The 21,155-nt window shown below is 40.3% G+C and overlaps 2 protein-coding genes across 5 annotated transcripts; one reads left to right on the top strand and one right to left on the bottom strand.

The window, feature by feature from the left end:
- Window positions 1-392: 392 nt before the first annotated feature.
- Window positions 393-4,635, top strand: zbtb33 (zinc finger and BTB domain containing 33). Of its 2 annotated transcripts, none has more exons than XM_058650039.1 (2): window positions 393-548; window positions 1,276-4,635. In XM_058650039.1, the coding sequence occupies exon 2, from the start codon at window positions 1,278-1,280 to the stop codon at window positions 3,144-3,146; it is 1,869 nt and encodes a 622-aa protein (XP_058506022.1). In that variant the 5' UTR covers window positions 393-548; window positions 1,276-1,277; the 3' UTR covers window positions 3,147-4,635. The 2 variants fall into 2 exon arrangements, with proteins under 2 accessions (XP_058506022.1, XP_058506021.1); XM_058650038.1 differs by having other exon boundaries at window positions 394-648.
- A 2,129-nt stretch (window positions 4,636-6,764) lies between these two features.
- On the bottom strand, window positions 6,765-20,493 carry tmem255a (transmembrane protein 255A). Of its 3 annotated transcripts, none has more exons than XM_058650040.1 (11): window positions 20,301-20,493; window positions 20,000-20,084; window positions 15,932-16,074; window positions 14,382-14,444; window positions 13,086-13,175; window positions 11,523-11,588; window positions 11,248-11,336; window positions 10,965-11,036; window positions 9,127-9,289; window positions 8,823-8,969; window positions 6,765-7,987 (listed from the first exon to the last, which is right to left on the bottom strand). In XM_058650040.1, the coding sequence occupies exons 1-11, from the start codon at window positions 20,451-20,453 to the stop codon at window positions 7,844-7,846; spliced, it is 1,215 nt and encodes a 404-aa protein (XP_058506023.1). In that variant the 5' UTR covers window positions 20,454-20,493; the 3' UTR covers window positions 6,765-7,843. The 3 variants fall into 3 exon arrangements, with proteins under 3 accessions (XP_058506023.1, XP_058506026.1, XP_058506024.1); XM_058650043.1 differs by having other exon boundaries at window positions 20,259-20,403; XM_058650041.1 differs by lacking the exon at window positions 10,965-11,036 and having other exon boundaries at window positions 20,301-20,491.
- Window positions 20,494-21,155: the final 662 nt, after the last annotated feature.

Below are 21,155 nucleotides of genomic sequence, written 5' to 3'. Positions count from 1 at the left end.
CAGTTCGAAATTCTCTTCATTAGTTTGAAGTTCTTTGGCTGACTTCAGACTTTGCCTTTGATTTGCCCCCTAAAAAAATTCTAACAACCCTGAACTGAAGGACAGATCCAATTGTTGATATACATTAAAGAAAAGACAAAGGCAACATGCAATTTGTTTATGTGTCCGGTCAGAAATTAATAGCAAACATTAACATTTTATTTTACTCTGTCGTTACATTCTTCCAACAGGACAAAAAACATTCAATTACTAATTAAAGTACACGTAATGAATAATTATTTGTCCATATTTATAAAAATATATGAGATGAAATACACTCACAGCGTAGGCGTGCCTAAACCTTTATTTTGAAATTATTAAAATGAACCGGTTGTCAGTCCGTCGTAAATATCATTCCACTCACATAATATTACAATATTACAATTTCAAAACCAGAACTAAACCACTTGTGTATAATTTAAAAGATGTTATGATGGTTTGATTCGTACTCCTGTGTGGTCATGCTAATGTCCCCACTACAGCGACTCCTAGTGGCTGCTCGGGCAACGGTGAGCTGCCGTTAGGCTGTATGTCTGTTAGTCATTGTTTGTAGCCAGATAAGTTAGCACCTGGATGAGACAGTGGTGACTGGAAACATCAAGATTGGAGGTAAAACAGTGTTCACATTAGATGGCTTTGCTCCGCAGTGTGTTTTGTATTCACCGGCCCTTTGCAGCTAACAGGAAGTTAGCAGGCCGCGCTGTTCCTGAAATAAAGATGTAGTGAAGGAGCTAGCGTTATCTTTTGTTAGCTGGCTAACAGCGGATATAAAAGAGGTGTCAAAGTAGAACGTCAACTTAAAGAAGTTGATTAATTTGCGTCTCCACTCGTGTGGTTTTATCATAGTCTTGACATTTAAACCTGTTACTACAACTTCGGCTGCCTAAAGTTGAGCTAACATTAGCTAAGGGAACGAAATTAACGTGTTCACATGTTTGTTCCTGCTTGCATCAACATTTAAGGAACTGTTTGTAATGGGAAATAAAATAATGTTTCTAGGTATCATGAGTTTGTAGTCGCTAACTAAATCTATTGTTTAATTCAAACCACTCTTATCTGTCATGTTACACATAAGGCTGCTGTTGAATTAACTGGTGTTTCTGTTATTTATGAGGAAAAAGTACTCAGAGAGGTGAAACCATAACTGTATTTATCAGCTTGTTCACTCTCTGCATGTCATAATAGTGTTTACTGTCTTTGTATACTTTAATGTCATTGGTTTTTTTCTCTCTACAGACATGCCAAGCCTAAAGCTGATATCTGCGACTGACACCCAGTATCCGGCCACTGTGCTGAAGTCGATGAATGAGCAGAGAAATCATGGATTATTTTGTGATGTCACCATCATTATACAGGACAAGAAATTCAGAGCTCACAAGACAATCCTGTCTGCCTCAAGCACATACTTCCACCAGCTCCTCCGTGTAGCTGGACAAGTGATTGAGTTAAATTTCATCAGAGCAGAAATCTTTGAGGAGATTCTCAACTACATGTACAGCTCAAAGATTGTCCGTGTGCGCTCTGACATGCTGGAGGAGTTCATACATGCTGGACAGGTACTGGGAGTGAAGTTCATTGCAAACTTGGCGACACCTTTATCACAAGTTAAGGGACTACCTGGTTTGTCTAAAGAGACGGAATGCAAAAGTGAGACATCCACAGAGATAATGCCGATCATCACAGAGTCCTTCTCAATATCTGCCGAGGAATTCAATCAGACAAGCAGAACTGTAGGTGACGATGAGGACTCAGACAGTGAAGTTATGTTTGTCTCACAAACAGCTCCTCAGGTGTCCAATCAGAAAGCTAACTCTGGCGAGATAATTGATGTGGACTCGACTGATTCAGAAAAAACGCAGTCAAACCACAATAAAGAATCAAATCAGGCACTTCCAAAACATGATGATAAAGCCACATCTACCATGAAAACAAATGATGTAAAGACTCCCAGTCTCAGGTGTCCCAACCCCAGTTTAACACAGAGCAGTCCTCTGCACAGTCCAGACTCCAGCTCCAACAATTTGTCTTCCCCTGCCAGAGTTTCCTCAGACAGTGCTCCCACAATAACGGCCAGGTTAAGCAATTTCACCCCAGAGCCTCAGCGTGGCCCCCAGTCCCATGAAAACAATGATATAATGGGAGTCCACAAAAAGCAAGTGTCTACTTCATCTGAGAAGGGTGATTTTAAAATAAGGCTTTCAGACGTTTCTGAAAGCCCAGCTAATCAGGCTAACATTCCTAAATCCACATTAACTGCAAAAAAGACGGTGACACTCAACACAGCCACAAAGATTGATTCCATTTCCCCAGGCTGCAAAGTGTATGCCAATATTGGAGAGGATACTTATGACATTGTCCCAGAGAGGGAAGATCCAGGTGAAGGAGGCTCCAAAGCAGCTAAAGGGAAAAGAGTAAAGCCTTTGCCACCCTTTGATAAAATGTCTCCAATGTCCAGCCCAAGTAAGAAGAAGACCAAGAATGAACTTGAGGATCATTATGAGCTGGTCATGGACGGGAAGACTTTCTATGTGTGCATTGTCTGCAAGCGTCCCTACGTGTGTCTTACGAGCCTCCGCCGCCACTTCAACGTCCACTCTTGGGAAAGGGAGTACCCATGTCGCTTCTGTAACAAAGTATTTGCCTTGGCCGAGTACAGAACTAAACATGAAATCATCCACACAGGAGAGAGGAGGTACCAGTGCTTGATGTGCAATGAAATGTTTCTGAACTACCAGGTACTCTCCAACCACTGCAAGCAAGTGCACAACCAGGAACTTTGCGGTAGGAAACAGAAAGACGACAAAGACAACAACTTATACCGCCTGCTGCCGTGTAAATCGGTGCAGATGAAGTCGTATTCATGGGAAACCGGGAACCGGCCGGCCGGCCCTGTCGTTTCTGAGGATGGCGGGTTGCACCACATAACCTCTGCTCGTGAAGACATTCACAGTTCAACCCAGAGCAGGATGCTGAACTGGAATGACGTGTTCGTCGAGCCAGATGAGCACAGGCCCACGCCTGATGCCCACGTGACCCCCAGGTCAGCCATCAGCACCTCTCCACAGGGTGACACGGAGTTCGACTTCATCATACCAGATACCTTCTGAGCAACAATTGCTCCCGTGTTAAAGCTTTAGTCTGTTATTGGTTTCTAAAACACTTTATTTGATGAGATCCTCTACACATCTTAATACAGCCATCAATAGACAAAAAAAACAGTCTGGTGTCTTTTTTAGATAGAGTTTTAACGGGGAGGGACATCTGCTTTTCCACACTCCTGGATTTTTGTTTTAGTTTTTTTCCCCCCAGACAACTTTATTTGTTAATGGCTTTAGTGAACGTGAAGAGGATCTCAACCAATGACATGAAAAAAACTGTTTCTTAAACAAATTCTGGACTGGAAGCTATAACTGTGCCTTTTCGGTGCCTCCTCACCACTCTGGTTTCATATTTAAACATTCATTAATCCTCAGTAAGGTTTGACCACATTAGTCTCTATTTGATGAGCATTTGTGGTTCAAAGTGTCAGTTGAAGGTGTTAAAAACAAATGCCTCAACATTAGATGAAGCAATTAGTTGCAATTGATGTCTTTCCCTACTTCTGTAATAACCTTTAATTTCACTTAATGATAATAACATTAGCAAATACATTTGGAAGTGATTCACACATAGCAAGAGATTAACAGTAAAAATAAATCTGCAGCTGTAACAGAAATGCAAAAACTTAATGTAGGTCTAAATTTTCTCAGTATTAAGCAAGGTGTACCTGTTTCTAGTTATTTAATTTTTTTTGTCTTCAGCCTCAAATTCTCAAGTCTCTTACCTATAAACTTCAGATCTGAAGCACAAAGTATAGAAGTTAATCATGCTCAGCACTTCGGTCCAGTGTGTAAAATTTAGGTAAAATCAACATAATTTTACTTAATTTTTATAATTCTACAATGCTGTTTTTTGGACCACCATAAGCAAACTAAACATCTTTAGTTAAGTGTACAATGTAGGTTGTACAACCCATTTGGAGGGAAATAATGACATGAGGGAATATTCAGCCTCAACATGCAACTTCACCAGTAAACCTTTTAAAAGTAAAAGTTTTACACACTGTACCTGCTGTAAACAAACAATATGGCAGCTCACAATGAAATCCAAAATGGGATTGAAAACAGGACTGAGGTTTCCGTATTTTTTTCATCATTCCTGGTCACCAACCGAGACCTAAATAAGTAAAAGAGAATATGAGCTGAACTTAATTATTTTATTAATGTTGGCAATGCCATATCTGGATAATGTGGCAGAGAAGATGTTTCCATTGTTGTTTTTTTTGTTGTTTATTTTGACACACCTGTACATATTTATTTTTAAATATTTGCAATGTTATTTTTTAATATAAAGTGTTTATATTAAAATTCCAAACCACAAATGTAAGATTAGACAATAATGTGAGGATTATTTTATACAGATAGCACTTAGCGTTGGATCATGCAAATGTCTTTATTTTCTGGTCGTGTTGGAAGGTAGTGAATGGTCAGTGAAAAAAAACTAATGCTAACATGGGAATCTGTTATACTGTCATTTAATAAACTCATTCAGACATCATTTTCCACAGATTAACATTTGTGTGCGTGATGTACAGTACAATGTATTTGTTGTTTTCTATCCGTGTAAATTTCTTTGTTAGGTTCATAGATCAGACGGGATTAATTTGTCATACACATTGGGTCTGTTGGCATTGATTAAAATGTTTTCTGTCTATTTGGGTTATGAGATATGTGGCGGTCAATAAATTATTTTACTATTTTAAACTGTGTTGTAATATCTCATCGTGAGAGCAACAGAAATTTTTTTTGGGACTGTGGGAGGAAACCCACGCACACATGGGGGGAACATGCAAACTCCATGCAGAAAGGCCCTTGTGTTGCACTACTATGCCAACCGTGTAGCCCAAAGTCAGATCAACACCAGCAAAATACAGCGGCGAAAATAAATATTGAACGTGTCAACATTTTTCACAGTAAATATATTTCGGCATGACATTTTCACCAGATGTCAATAACAACCCAAGTTATCCACACATACAAATATATCAAAACAAATGAGTCCATAAATGAAGCTGTGTGTAATAAAGTGAAATGACAGGGAGAAAGTATTGAATGCACTTGCTGAAATTTATTTAATACCTTTGTTGGTAATGACAGCTTCAAGACGCCTCCTGTATGGAGAAACTAGTCGCACACATTGATCAGCTGGGATTTTTGCCCATTCTTCCACACAAACTGTCTTCAAATCTTGAAGGTTCCGGGGGCATCTTCTATGAACTCTGATCTTCAGTTCTTTCCAGAGGTTTTCAATCGGATTCAAGTCGGTTGATTGACTGGGCCAGTCTAACAGCTTGATTTTCTTTCTCTTAAACTAATTGATTGTTTCCTTGGCTGTGTGTTTGGGATCATTGTCTTGTCCACCCTTTGTTTATCTTCAGCATCCTGGTGGATGGTAGCAAATTCTTATCATGAATATCACGATACATTTCTTCATTCCTCTTTCCTGCAATTCCATGAAGTCTGCCAGTGCCAGATGCTGAAAAACAGCCCCACACCATGATGCTCCCACGTCCAAACTTCACTGTTGGTATGGTGTTTTTAGAGTGATGTGCATGTGCATGTTATGACAGCCAAAGAGTTCAATTTTGGTCTCATCTGACTAGATTATATTTTCCCAGTATAACATTGGCTTGTCCAAATGTTGCAAACTTTAAGCAAGCTTCCACATGCCTTTTCTTGAGCAGTGGTGTCTTGTGTGGTGAGCGTGCATAGAGGCCATGGCAGTGGAGTGCATTACTAATTGTTTTTTTGAAACAACTGTACCTGCTTCTTCAAGGTCTTTCTGAAGATCTCCGCGAGTTGTCCTTGGTTCTTGGACAACTCTTCTAATTATTCTATGGACTCCTCTGTCAGTTATCTTGCGAGGAGGAGCACCTGGTCGCGGTCGGTTAATAGTGTAACGATGTTCTTTCCACTTCCGAATAGCTCCAACAGTGCTCACTGGAACATTCAGAAGTTTAGATATACGCCATCCGTATGTTTGTCTACAATAAGCTTACGATGGTCTTGAGACAGCTCTTTGCTTTTACCCATCTTGAAATGCTTCTTGAGTGTCACCTTGGTAATGAGAAACCTTTATAGGCCACCAATTAGGACTTATCCAGCTGATATTAATTTGCACTGATAGGGGGCAGGATTGCTTCCTAAATACTGACAGATTTCAGCTGGTTTATTGGCTTCCTGTGCCTTCTTGCACCTTTTTTTTCTTCATATGTTCAATACTTTTTCCCTGTGTCATTTCACTAACTTACACATAAATTTCTCTCTATGGACTTAGGTGTAAAATGTGATCAGCATAGGATACCACAGATTTAAGCAGACCTTTATTTGAAATGGCCAAAAAATATTCATAGAAATAGGAGAAGTGCTTTGTAGTATGTGTTTATAATGTGTCAATAATTCCTACAACCACACTTAAAAATGAAACTAGAAACTAATGTGAAACTGCCAACATATAAACTAAGTTACAGCTGTTAGCTCTTCCAACTTTTGACCAAAATATAAGATATTCACAAACTCAACCACATGGTGGCACGAGAGGGATGTGGCCAAGATTATTGGTCAACTCATCCACAGACATTTCATTCTGCATCATAGTGGAGGAGGCGGAACAATAAACGCACCATGTGAGTTACACAAAACACTTTTAATGGCAAGACAAAACTATGATGGAGACGGACTAAAGCCGATGAGATGCACACTTCCATGAACCTTCAGTGAATCCAGCACTGATTGTTCACACTCAGCTTTACCGGTGATCGTTTTTGTATTTTTTTGTGACAAAGAAAAGACGTAAATGCTTCAGACACAGAGAGAGCGAGGGGGAAACAGACCTGCTCTCCTGCTGCGCAGCTGTCGGTGGGGAACACAATAAATGAGCTTCAGAGTGTGACTTCGGTGTATTTGCCTCAACAACTACCATAGAATAGCTCACACTTCTTCAGTAACACTGCTCTGCAAGGCTCACCGCACATTGGTCAGAATATTCTTAAGTCGATAAATAGATACCATACCTTAGGCCTAGCTGCTAAAGGAGCATCTGTATATTATACTACTTCACATACATTAGAGGAGTGTGTACGACCTCCACGACTGCTTACTTCACCTGTGATAATAGACAGTGACACTATGGACTGCACTGCTGGGGCTTACAACTCTACACTTCAGTGAATTCTACCTGATCCAGATTCAAGACAGATAACAAAGCGCTCGTCTAAACTGTATTGATCTGCCTGCGCTGATGGGTTCCACGTCCTCGGGTCCAGTTGAGGCAGGGACCGCTGACTTTATGTTGTAATTAAAGGTAAATATAAAGCTTGTTGAGCTGGAGAGGAGAGCACAGACTACATCCAGGTGCTGCCGTGCTGGAAGTCCTTTTTGCATTAAGGCAGACAGATGTGTAAACAGTCATGGCTTTGAACTGGTTTGTGTCTCTCTTCGTGTGTATGTGCACACACGCACACACACATATACAAACAATGCAGGCCAGAGAGTGTGTGTGAGTGATGCCCTGGAAGACAGGCATGTGCTCCTTAGTTTAGGGTTGAACTCAGTGTTCTCTGAGGCCATCGTTCACTGCAGCTCTGCACGACTGTGACAAAAAAAGCCCACAAGCTCTGTGCAATTCAAACTACTCATTCAGCGTCCAACACCATGTGCTGATGTCAGTTCAGGTGTTTTTTCTTTTCCTTTGCTGGAGGTCCGCCTTACGGGCTGTACGGCGGGGGCTTCTCCTCGGGATGGTTGTGAGGAGGGGAGTAACGTGGTGGCACCATCGTGGGCCACAGGTGGCTGGCTCCAGACTGGGAGTCATCTGACAGGCCAGCGGACTCAGGGAACATGAAGGAGCCCTGCGGGAACCGCGTGACACAGATTACACAATGGCAACGGTTAAGAGTTTCAGATTGAGTCCTGGATGTTGTTTAGTAATAAATAATGATCAGTTTGTGCGTGTATGCAGTAGAGCACAGATCTGTGCCCTACAGTCCCTCTCTTAAGCCAGTGTTTGGATCTGGGATATATATATATAAATAAATAAATGTAGATTCATGCAAAATTGAACCACCCCAGGGGAACCACTTCTACCAGAAGAGCTACTCAGCATCTTCAACAAAGTATTTTATAAGTATTTTATAAGTTTTATTGCGTACATACACTTAGGAAAATATCACGTTGAATATCATATTACATTTCTGCTGATCGATACCTCAAAAACATGCACATCAGCCGTTTACAGTTTTTGTTCCTGAATGGTTTTTATGTGCTCATTGCTGCGCAGAGAGTGTGTGTCACGGGGGACTTATGTCTGTCAGTCTTTGCGAAAACAAAAAAAGCTTAAGAAGGAACAAAGTAAAAACTTTCTGTAGAGGTAGTTTTTTTCAACTTTCTTCTGAACGTGTCCTCGCAGGAGAGTTTACTCTGTTGACATTAAGGTGTTGTTTATGCACAACCATGCCACTCCAAAACTGCTGTCAGACTTTAACATTTTAGTTTTTCCCCCTTTTATGTAGCTTTGGAACTAAATTTATTTCCACATGTTATTTTATTGTTCTATAATGGTTTCTTTATCAACTACTGGCCCTTAACTTGGCTCATGTTGGTCTCCTCTGTCTGTTTTGCCCTTATCTCAATTCCCAAAGTCTAGTGAGACTAATAAAAAACTGAAAACTGCATGAGGAGCCGTACCTGCAGGTCATAGGCAGTATAAGGTGGCAGGCAGGGGGCGTTGTTGTAATATGAGTTGAGAGAAGTGGTGGGTGGAGGAGGCTCTGAAGTGAGAGGAGCTGCAATGGCCTCTGGTTCGGATGAGCTCTCCGAGGCAGGAGAGGGAATCTGAAAATGTAACAATCAATCAATACACAAACAAGTTGACATGTTCAGTCTTGTTTTCATACGTCATCTAACGCTGGTCAATGGGTCATTCACATCACACCAGGCTCATTTTCACACATGGGCTCCAGATATCCTATGAATGAGTCCCTTGACTCACCATGTCCTTGAAGCCTCCCAGGATTGCAGCAGTGATGATGCCCAGGAAGAGAGCCACAATGTTGAGAATGGTAGCAGACCACAGCAGGTGATAGAGGTAAACCACGTCCTGGCAGCTGTTCACGTCCGTGTACGCATGGTAGCCTCCGAGCACCTCGACACGGCTAGTCCAGTGGGTGGGACAGAAAGGGAGACAGCCTACAGTCAAGCCACAAAAGTCACTGGACAGTGTTTTTGAAGTAACATCATCCACCGCAGCAGGCTCTGAGCATTAGTGATCGAGACACAGTGACAGGACATAAGAAGAGCTTTAAGTTTATGGTTGTAAAAGCTCAAAAAGCTCAGGATGATTTTAGTTTCACTCTGAGAGGAGACGTGTAAAAGACGCTGCTCTAGAGCAGGGAGACACAGAGGACAACATGGATGAATGCAAACACAATGTGCACAGGAAATGGCACCTTAAATTGACAGCTCAAGTTTTTTTTTTTTTTAAGCGTGGTTAAATTAGCTTTTTTGGAGTGCTCACTCTCCTGCACCAAAGTCCATGAAGAAAATCTGCATTTTTGGCTCAAGGTGACATGGGAGCTGATGATCTAGATTGGTGTCACATAAAACACAAACATCAAAGTCACATGATCACACATTTAAAGAGTTGCCGCTTTTCCACTTCATTGTCCCGGCGTAAAATCTAAAGAGTGAAAATAAATGTATACCATTTGATAATACAGTGTATTGTCTAATAAATGATCCAAACAAGTCTCTTTAGGATCTATTTCTTAAACAGATTTAATTTTAAGAATGAAATTACAATTAATAAGTATAAAACTAAGTATATTTAGTGCATTAAATGATTTTACCTCCCTTGCTTCTATTTACAAACAAAGTGAATTAATGAAATCAGATTCAAATAATATAATAATAACTATTATTATTGTTAATAATTAATATTAATAGTTATATCAACCATTCCAACTCAAATGAACAACTCTACACAAACTCATCTCAGTTGCCACCCCAGCACTGTCACACACACATTTCTCCAGCTCGACTCTGGCAGACAAAAGAGCTTCATCTGCCCAAGAGATCCTCCTAATCAAAACTTCCTCAGGTGCTCTGACTCTCCTGATTGGCCTGTCTCACTCTACCTGCATGCCACACTGAGTTGCCACGCCTACCTCCTGATACTACCCCTTCTGTGCTACGTAACCAATCAAAATTTAAATAAATAAATAAAGTCTCTCAACTAATGACTTCACACGAACAATGCCGAACTGTAGATCCATTAAAAAGACTTAAAAATCCTGAATCTCCAACATTTAGCATGGAAATATTTAAAATATTCTGATTCTAATGATTCTAAGGAGTCTGATTCTAATGATTCAGTACAACTGCTTTACGTCACTAGTCACTAGTTTGTGTCGCGCATAAAACAAAGTCACGGCACTTTCGCGCAGCCGTGCTGTGACGACTCTGCCCACGTTGAGGTACTATATTGTAATGGGAAACGAACCAAACTGCGTAGAGTCGAGCCGTGCCGAGGCGCAGCGTGGCAGGACCATGTGGTGGAAAAGCGGCATCAGTGATCGACAACTCCTGTACGCTGTGATGTAAAATCACTGATTTTCTCCATGGACTTTGGTGGCTAATAGCAGTTTTTACGCCCAGCAAAGTTAGTTTTGATCATGTGTTAGTCTCTCACACAACCATACTGCGAAAAAAAACTTGACCTGCCACTTTAAGAACACACTTATATCATGGGGTCACATTAAAAAGCACTTTATATCACTTATCAAAAATAAGCCGCTAAGTATGAATGGGTCTAGGAAAAAAGGGACCTACTTCCAAATCATGGATGATTTCCTAAACTTTTTCAAAACATCTTTATTCTGAAGTCCCATAAGAGGATGTTCTCTGAAACAAAGGTTAAAAGAAAATAAACATTCTTGTACGCTGCAATGCAAATAAAAATAATCTCCCACAGAAAACGGCACAGCGCTACACACACACACACACACACGCACGCACATATCAGAGATCCACACAGTCACAGCAACACAGCCAGAGCAAGTAGCCACTGCGACAACATTATTCTGAGGCGAGCGCGACCGCTCGGCGTACTCACTTCCCGCAGTGGTAGAGGTCGCAGCAGTAACAGGTGTTGCTCTTCACCCGCAGGTTACAGGACGTGCGAGATGATGTCTGACAGTGAACCTGAAGGTCAAACATTTTTACAATCCCTTTTATTTTTTTGGGTTCCACTGAACCCTGAACACACTGTTCTGGCTTAACAGCTTACAGCAGACACAGAGTAAAAGTCCAGACTATAACACACTGACGAGGAATTGATGATTTCTGTGATATTTAAAAAAGAAGTTGAATGAAAAATGTGTGTCTTACGTCACGTTCAGATGCTGTCTCACTGGAGTGATACTCACAACGACCGGCATACAGAGGCCTGAGGTCCTGCAAGGACATTAAACATCGGTGATGAACAGCATGCTGCAAAAAGCTCTCACCTTTGTTGCTCTTATGTCTCACAAATACTGTGATCACTGTGATGTGACTGAAAGACCTCAGACCTTTTTTCACAGCAGATATTTATCGACATGAAATAGTAGAACAAACACAGGTTTTTAGTAAATAATGTTAATTAGGATTCTACTCCAGGTTTAATTAAGAGAGACATGGTCGTGTTATTGTTCAAGTGTGAGGATAAGTCACACTTATCAACAAACTGTTCTTATTTTAAAACTGTATGGACATTATAACATGGCTAAAACATCGCTATAATGACCTCAGACATTTTGCACAGTACTGCATTTCTGTACAGTTCGTTTTAAGTCTACTTAACTATAACAATAGCAACTAGGATTCACGCCGTAATTGTTCCATGCTCCCATCTTCAAAGGGATAGTCCAGGTTATTTCAAGTGCAGTTGTGTGAGTTACTGTTTGTTGTTTACTGTTTGATCTCACTGTTTGACGGCCTTTTCTGTCTAACTGACAAAAATATAATGCACACAGAAAGAAGGTTTTGTTCAAACGAAGCATTTGTAGGAAAAACAGCTCCTTAAAATGCTGGTTTTCTCTATGGACTTGAGTGGCTGGTTGGTGCCTGGCAAAGGTGATGCGACGTGTCAGGAACTCATACGACCACACTCAGGATTATTTGAGTGGATGCAGACTCCGGGGACCAGTGTTTCTTTCACCCTTGCTGTGTTTTCTCCAAAGGCATTCTAATTCCCCAGAGTAGTTCATAATTTAAATCCAGAGATCAGTCACTTGTGACGCTTAACTTCATTCACTCTAAAGTGGTCTGAATATTGACTGTCTGCTGATGTCAGTATTATAGCGGCGAATTATATATTAATACAGACAGAATAGTAGTTTGGGTCACTACTATTACAGCCAAAGTAATGATGGTGAAACCTGCCATTTGCATTGCTATGTTGCATGTATAAAAATGACAACGTTAACCCACAGCCAACTTCACTCAATGTTGTTGTTTTTTTTGTATCAACGTAATAGATTAGTGTACAAAAAGCAGATTGAAGGAAGATTTTCCATTCCATTGGAAAATGAAAACCTGCTAATGGTGTTGCTCTGCCTTTTCACCCAGCCCTAATTCATTTTGGCATAATTGTTTTAAGAGTGCATTAGCGGTTATTTAGTATTTTATGTACGTTGCGTCACGGGGAATGATCTCCCCGTACCACAAAATCATCATTTGTCTTTCTGGGAAGGGTGTGGCAGCTGCTTCACTCCATCATATGTGAGCAATGGCCTTGTGTAGACGTGCATATGTTTTACTATACGTCCAATGTAGACAGACTATATAAAGCTTTAATGGGATCGGAATTGATTAATAAGCTTGTCATATGGGGGAGCGCGAGTGTTTATGCGCAATCCATAATTTATCAGCGAAGTTAAATAAGTAGACAACTTATACAGTGATACTTACAATGTGCCTCGCAGCAAAGACTCCATCAACGATCGCACAACAGAAGGCAGCCACCGCTCCGAAACTGATGAAGACAATGGATGCCACTAACTGTGAAAGGAAACAGAGCGCGACGTCATTCTTCATCGTCATCATCATATCGCGATTTTAATGTTCCAGGAGAATATAAAGTAATGGGTTACATTCACAATACTAATGTGCACTGAGTATGAATCCTGTGAATGGGAGGGCAGGGCAGAAGGGGAGAGGGACCTGGTAATGGACAGCAGAGTCACAGCACTGTGGTTGTCACCCAGCTCCAGCAGTGTTTAAGGCTGGCACAGTTCCCAGATCTTTATAGGCACTTTCACTAGTCAATGAAAGGCAGCAGCACGTATTCAGTTACACATCACCCCACCCTGTCCGCAGCCCCCCCAGCTCAGTGGGGGGGCAGGGCAACTGACGCAACACCGTCAGCAGTCGTGGCATGACAGCGAGTTATGCCAAAACATCCAGGCCTCGAGGTTCCCAGCAAGGCGTGATTTAAAACATGCCGTGCATAAAATCTATGTATTGAAACGTGAATGGGGCATCGCTTAACGTTTCTCTGCTATCCCACTGTAAACTCCATCTTCTGCAGGCAGGTAACTTCCACCCAAGGTAGTGACGCCCGGTGAGTGAAACTGGCAGGGACTGTTTACTTTAGAGCGTCTTAAATTGTTAATTAAAATATCAATTATCGTATTGCACGAGGAAGGACGACGACATATCACCAAATCGATATTTTGACCAATATTTGTCCAAAATCCAGAGGGGAACATTTATCTCAGTAATCAGAGTTGTTTTTCAATGATCAACTGTTTCAGTAACATAAACAAAAACAACACAATAATATTTTATGGGACACAACATATCGGCGGAGCGTGACCTGCGTGTCGTCCTTGTGACCCCAGGATTCTAAACTCCTGCTGAGTTATGGGAAAGGTGTCATGATACAAACTCATTCTTCACTTTGCCCTCCTGCCCACTCCTCTCCTCTCCTCTGCAGTTTCCTTCTCCACATTCCACTGTGGATATCGCTCCTCCTCCACTTACACCCGACTTCTATTTCTGACTGCACCTCTCGGGACACTTGGACTGACACACAACAGAAACCTCATTCAGCCCGAGACACGGTCACACACTAACAACATAATCAAAGTAACGCAGACTCTCAAAGAGCGAGGTTTGATAACAGTGTTGTGCGACTGTGCAGACAAGGAGACACAAAGCAGCGCGGGTGATCTCGATGCACGGAGGTAATATAAATCCTCTTACCATCTGCCTCTTGTTCTCTATCAAATGAGCGCCGATGATTCCCAGAAAAGATCCAAAGCCCAGCTGAAGACAGACAGAGAAAATATCGATGAGAGCATTTATCAAATTGAAGCATTGATTTCATATTTATTTCAAGATTAAAAAAAAAAAAAAAAAGAAAAGAATGTACATAGATGTAAATGAAATGCAAGTTATTTATAAACAAATAACGTATCTGCTCTTTTTTTTCATCATGTGAATCAACACCAACTCTGCTTACAATGAACCGAATCATTCGTTATTCCTGAACCTACAGACATTAAACTTTTATGACTTAGTGGACCTGTGCACTTTAAAATTCACGTATAAAATAAAAACTGATCTCCTGCCAAATACAACACAGAATCTTTTCACAACCAGAGAGAGAGTCACTATCAGCTCAGAGGAAACAGGACAAACATCAAGATCAATTGTATGTATCAGTTAAGAGGAATTCAAATGATGTACATCACCATTTAAACTCAAGAAACATTTAAACTTCTGACCATTAATACATATATGAAGATAAGAGTAATATTTTGTTTTATAAATCACTTATATAGTCTTGTATAAAGTACCTTAAATTCGAAGTCACTTTCTATAATATCACTTAAGTAAAAGTCTTAAGGTATATGACATTTACTGTTCTTAAGGACAAAGTTCACATACGTATCTGCACTTTATTTTGTTGTTTATACTTCGAGCAACTTTTACTTTTACTCCACTTCCTCTAACTCTCTTTGTTACTCGTTCCTACCAAATAAAATCAAAAGAAGAAGAAGAGTTGGTATTATGGTCTGTATTTATATAGAGCTTTTCTAGCCTTGATGAGCTGCTTTACGCTACAGTTTTGTCATTCATACGCTTCAACATTAAGTGTCTTGCTCAAGGACAAATACAGACTAGCAGAGCCAGGAATTGAACCCACAACCTTCCAGTTGAAAGACAACTCACCCTACCACTGAGCCACCATGGCTCAATCCTCACTCTTCTAGTATTTCTACTTCTAAATCTTACGTTTAAGACTTTTACTTAAATAATAATATAAAAAGTGACTTCAACTTCTACCAAAGTCATTTACTGGTAAGATACCTGTACTTTTACTCAAGTATCCCTTTAAGGTGATTTATACAGGACTGTTAATTTCTTTATCACTACACTAATTCCCTGAAAATGTCAGGTTTTAGTTGTCAGAGGCGTCGTCACACGGCGACTGATTTCCTCGTGGCTTTTTGTGTCTTAAAGCCAAAGCCTTAAAAGCCGAGTGCTGTGAAGAAAACAAATTTACGGACTGAGATGCTTTACTTTCACTCAGCCTCTAATGACAGCGATGCTGAATAATGAATGTGGCGGAAATTCACCCTTCGGGGACGTTCAGTAATTAGATTCATCAGGAGTCCAGGAGCGGGAAGACACTCACGCTCCCCTCGCACTTCTGAGGAACTCTGACAGAGAACGGATCTACTACTACTGTTACTATGGTTACTGCTGCTGCTGCTGATGATGCTGTGGAGGTGTGAAGGCTCACTCACAATGACTCCTGGGTAGTAGCCGCCCACTGTGATGTTCTGCGTCCTGGTCGTCGCTGCCAGGCCAAAGATGAGGATGAGCACAGACACAATTAGCAGCATCACCGTCACTATAATGGATTTCCTCTTCCTCCTCTTAAAGGAGCCTGCAAGACAGCAAATCAGCAGACATTACTCTGGTGTCACAGTGGTGTAAGATGAGACAATGAGCCTGCTGATGTCACGACAAGCCGTTACAGAGATTCACAATGGAAACAGACTCTGGAAAACATCTTTTCTTCACTTATAAAAGTTTGTCTTTTTAGAGTAAAATGATCTTCAGTTGCTCAACAAGGAACTACCAACAGGTCATGTCAAAGCTGCTGAAGCTTTATATCAACTTGAGTTAATGTTTTGAACCACATTTTAAGATCTGGTCTCATGAAAAATGTGCTTATAACATAAAGAAAAACTAACAGTAAGTTTAATAAAAGTTGGATGTGGTGGCCTGATGCACCGAGATGTCGATCATATAATTACAGCACTCTGTTCTCTGTGGTCGTACATATTAATATTTGTGGTCCAGACGTCTCAAACTCATGGGCCGCCACTTCATATCAAGTTATAAAGAGTTATTTCTGTGTGTTTTCTTATTAATGGATTAATTTTGCATCATACATATGTTTACAGTGTGAAATAGTTATTGTTCCACCTCATAAACAAACACCTTGTCCCAGGTGAAACCAACAACCTGAAACTGGGAGGAGTGAACAATCTGCATTGTTTCAATTTAACGACTCTCTCGATCCGGTATCAGCCACAGAGGTTAAAAATACCTGGTTCTTCCCACTAGTTATGGCACGTTTCCACCAGCTCGCCTCACCTCACCTTGGCACGGCACGGCACAGCACGGCACGGCAAGGCACCGCACGATTAAGTTGCGTTTCCACTAACATAGTACCAGGTACCTGGTACATTCTTTAGTACCTGCTCTGGTGAGGTTCCAAGCGAGCTGAGGCGACACTATGCGTGACATCGCCAGACTGGTAAGGCGAGGCAAGCTGGGACCAGAAAAGGAGCTTTAGTCAGAACTGAAGAAGCCTCTTGGATGAGAGCTGTGTGAAGGTCATTTCAAGAGAGAGAGAGAATCTTGTCTTTTTGTCTGATATTCTGGGCCTTTTTCGGTGACGTGAGACTTTAAAATTGAATCTGGTGGCTGGTGGGAAACAACCTGAGACTCCAGAGTCTTTAATATTTTCCCTCACAAGTTCATTTCAGGAGAGGTCAGACTGCAAATCAGAACAAATCGTGACACAAGAGAGTTTCGCCTTCCACTGGCTGTGCTGCACAGACACGATGTGTGCAATGCACTGTGCAGAGAGACTGTGGTTCTTAGAAGTACCACCTGAGAAAAATGGCTGTAGGTCATCACAGTAACAGACAATGTCACCCCATTTTTCCTCTTTTATCACAGCGTGGATAAATGCATTTGAAAACCACAGACTTGACTGCTCTAATGCTCCGACGTGAAGATCCTTTCAGGAGTCAAACACTTGACAGGCGTTCTTTACCACAGTCAGAGAAAGTAGAAAGCATTTCTCTGGTGTTTCCATTTAAAACAATTACACTGTGACGAGATTGTATTAATTTTAATTGTATATGTAATGTGCGGTAATGTTGATGTTGAAGTTTGTTTTGCAGATGAAATTCATCATAAATGTCTCTATTTTGACATCACATCTCATCAAATTTTAATCTCAAACTGACAGATTAGGGAAAGTATCACAATATATGGTGTTACTGTCAACAGACAGTAACACCATATATTATTTGCAGCGATTATTTGATTAATCAATGAATAATCGATTACTAAATGAACTGAACTATTTTGATAATCAATTATTCGGTTAAGGAGTTTTTTTTTTATAATTAAAACGATGTTTCTGATTTTTCAGCTTCTGAAATGTGAATATTTTCTTGTTTCTTTGCTCCATTTGACAAAGAAATCATTAAAACTGAAAGATGTTAGTTTGTGGACAAAACAAGACATTATAAATCATTTTAAGGACCAAACAAATACTCGATTAATCACGAAAATAATCATGGGATTAATCGAATCGCAGCTCTAATTATTTGCCAACTTCATGAACATAGTGGCATTTAGGATTGCAACTACTCTTATGATTATTTTCATTATGCATCGACCTGATGATTAGTTTCTCATTCAATCAATTTATTGTTATTTGGTCCAAAAAAATGTTTTTGTTGATTTGTTTTCCAAACACAAAACTAAAGATATTCAGTTTTCAGTCATAGAGGAGCAAAGAAATCAGGGCCGTTTCCATCTTTGTTGGGGTTCTTTGCAAGACGCTGTTCAGGGGGCCCCTAGTTTGCCAAACTACGATGGAGAGATTCCTACTAACCCTTAAGATGATACATTTTCTTCTCACATTTTTCCGCCCCCACTATAGGATAATTCCTTTATGATGCCATATAGCACTGTTTGTCATTAATATCCTCACTAACAGGAATGATGGGTAGCTGTCAATCATTGCTATCGTAACCTCTGAGGACATCACTCACCGTGTGACAGTGACATTCATATTCTACATTTATTTAAGCCTTAGAACACAGAGCATTTAGGCTCTTTTATTGAAACATACAATATATACAGAGGATACAGTTTAAGTAGAGCTAAAAAAAAATTACTAGATTAATTAATTGCTAAAGTAATCGTCAACTATTCTGATAATCGATTAATCGGTTTGAAGCTTTTTTCACTAGAAGATTTTCTGAATGTTTCAGCTTCTTAAATGTGAATGTTTCTTTGCTCCACATAACAAAGAAATCATTAAAAGTGAATCATTTTGGTCTGTGGCCAAAACAAGACATTCGAGAACGTTTTTCTGACATTTTATGGACCAAACGCTGACTTGAAAATAATCGACAGATTAATCGATTATGAAAAAAAACGTTACTTGCAGCTCTAGATAACAGAATGGGCAATAGAGTGTCTTATATGCTTTTTTTTCAGCATAATCTTTAGGCAATCTGATGAAATAATTTTTGTCTCTGTTTTCACCAAATACATAAAACACACCTGAGCAAAAAGTACTCCAATTTGAATTTGTGAAATTTGGAAATGCGTCACATTTCAAAGCGCTGGGCTCGTTTTTACAAACAAAAATTAAAAGAAAATCGGTCTATTTTGTGACTTCTGCAGAATGATCGCTATACTCCCGGAAAAAATATGCAACATAAAATATATCATAACTTTGACTCAACAACACATAAGAACACGGAAAGATGCGTTTCATAAAGCATGAAAATGCGACCTTTAAAAACACAAACACGCCCAGCATGTCTTCATAAGGAGCTGTGTATTATTCCTGCAGCAATTTACTGGAGAACCAGTTTAACCGATTAGTAACTAATTGGTTAATTGTTGCCAACATTTAGATTCTCTTAATGTTCCAGCAAATTTTATACATACAGAAGCATTTTTTTATCACTAAATCAAAGAGCCTACATGTCTAAAATCATAATCAACTCTGTGTTTCAGGGAATAACAGATTTGAAGACACTGAGGATCAGCAGCAGCAGCAAGCAAGACAGTGACACACACATCCACAAGAATAACCTGTTTGCTGCTTTGGTTTAATGGACAAAGACATGCATTGACTCCCACTGTCATATGTATCTAACACCACACCTGCAGTGACGCGATGCGGCCTGAGCCACAGAGAAGACTGATGATGATGAGGAGGAGGAAGGGGAGGAGGAGGAGGATGGTGATGATGCAACAACCACTGTTTTTGTCTTGTTTTGAGGCAGGGGAATACAATAATACAGTCATAATACATGTCAGTATTATAATCCTTACTGTATACGTGCTATTATTACATACATACATACATACATACATACATATACAAAAATAGATGTGGTCAATAAAAGAACCGCAGTGTGTGTGGTTTAAAAAAAGGAGGAAAAAAGGCGAGTGTAATGTGATTGAATTGAGGCTGCAGACAGACACACACCGTTGACCTTGCGCGCGCGCACACACACACACACACGTACACACACACTTACCCATGCTTGTTTCTGACAGGCTCAGTCCGCTGGATTGAAGACTCTGCGGCGGAGGAGGCATGTTGTGTGCAGCTGAGTGCACCAGCTTTTCACAAAAATGGAAAAAAAAAAAAAGGTAAAAAGAAAAAGGAAATAAATAAATAAAACAACAACACTCGCGTCGCTGTGTGTGTGTGCGTGTGTTAAAAGTGTTGCAGCAGAGTGGTTTTATAATCGTGAGCCGCCGCTGCCGCTGCTGCTGCTACTGACGCTGACGCACACTGTGTCATTCTCCGCTCAGCCCCGGGTCCGCCGCACTCACGTGCCCGCAGCTGCTGACGCGTCTCTCGGTGTCAGTCTTCGCGGTGAGTCGGTGTCGCACAGTGGGTCTCTGTTGCTGTTGCTGCTGCCGCTGCTGCCGCCGCTGCTCTTGCTGCTGCTGCTGCTGGAGGTGGTGATGGTCGTATGTGCGCATGTCACAAACATACTCAAAAAAAAATATTAAATAAAAATAAACGTCACTTTTCGTTACTCGCCTTAAAGCAAGTAATTTGCTTAGATAGATAGATAGATAGATAGATAGATAGATAGAAAGATAGATAGATAGATAGATAGAAAGATATATAGATAGAAGATTGCTAGCTAAAATAATTGCTCGCTAATATGATAGCTTGCTAGCTAAAAGATCGATATTTTGATATTCTATTACATTTTTTTTCTTTGTTTTCTTTGTTTATTTTATTTATCATTTTACTAACTTTAACTTTAAACAGTTTTTATTCTGCTCTTCATAATCTTTACATTAACAAACATGTAGGCCCAGCCTACTAAAATAGTGGCCCATAGCTAACTTCCTTGTGGCTCAGCTTATGGTTCCACCAAAACACTGAGAAAAACTAGAGAAACACTTTTCACTGTCCCTGACAGGTCTGACAGGTTTGATAGCATTGATAGATTTCTGTTTTCTAGTGTTTGTATTCCATTAAAGGCACTTTGGGATGTTTGAGATGTTTGTGGGTTGTATATGACATACCTTATATTTCAAAGAAAAACAACAAATGTTGTTCACCTTTCTGATTTCACGCACTTCGCGATGCACCCGAATATTATTTAAATTAGTTACAGCTACTGTGCACTTTTTTTACACACTCAATTTTAATGCTAGTTCTTTTATTGT

Source organism: Solea solea, chromosome 14, assembly GCF_958295425.1.
Source record: "Solea solea chromosome 14, fSolSol10.1, whole genome shotgun sequence".
In the NCBI taxonomy this organism is placed as follows: domain Eukaryota; kingdom Metazoa; phylum Chordata; class Actinopteri; order Pleuronectiformes; family Soleidae; genus Solea; species Solea solea.
The sequence above is the reverse complement of the archived record's forward strand: the minus strand, read 5'-3'. Positions and strand labels throughout refer to the sequence as shown.

What these genes read in the sequence shown, in the direction of transcription:
- zbtb33 (XM_058650039.1), top strand. Translation starts at nt 1,278, where the DNA reads ATGCCAAGCCTAAAGCTGATATCTGCGACTGACACCCAGTATCCGGCC.
- tmem255a (XM_058650040.1), bottom strand. Translation starts at nt 20,453, where the DNA reads ATGCGCACATACGACCATCACCACCTCCAGCAGCAGCAGCAGCAAGAG. An exon ending in CCTGTCAGAAACAAGCATGG is followed by an intron (nt 16,075 to 19,999) that starts GTAAGTGTGTGT and finishes GCTGTCTTGCAG; the next exon opens with GCTCCTTTAAGAGGAGGAAG. An exon ending in AAATCATCCATGATTTGGAA is followed by an intron (nt 9,290 to 10,964) that starts GTAGGTCCCTTT and finishes CCACTGGACTAG; the next exon opens with CCGTGTCGAGGTGCTCGGAG.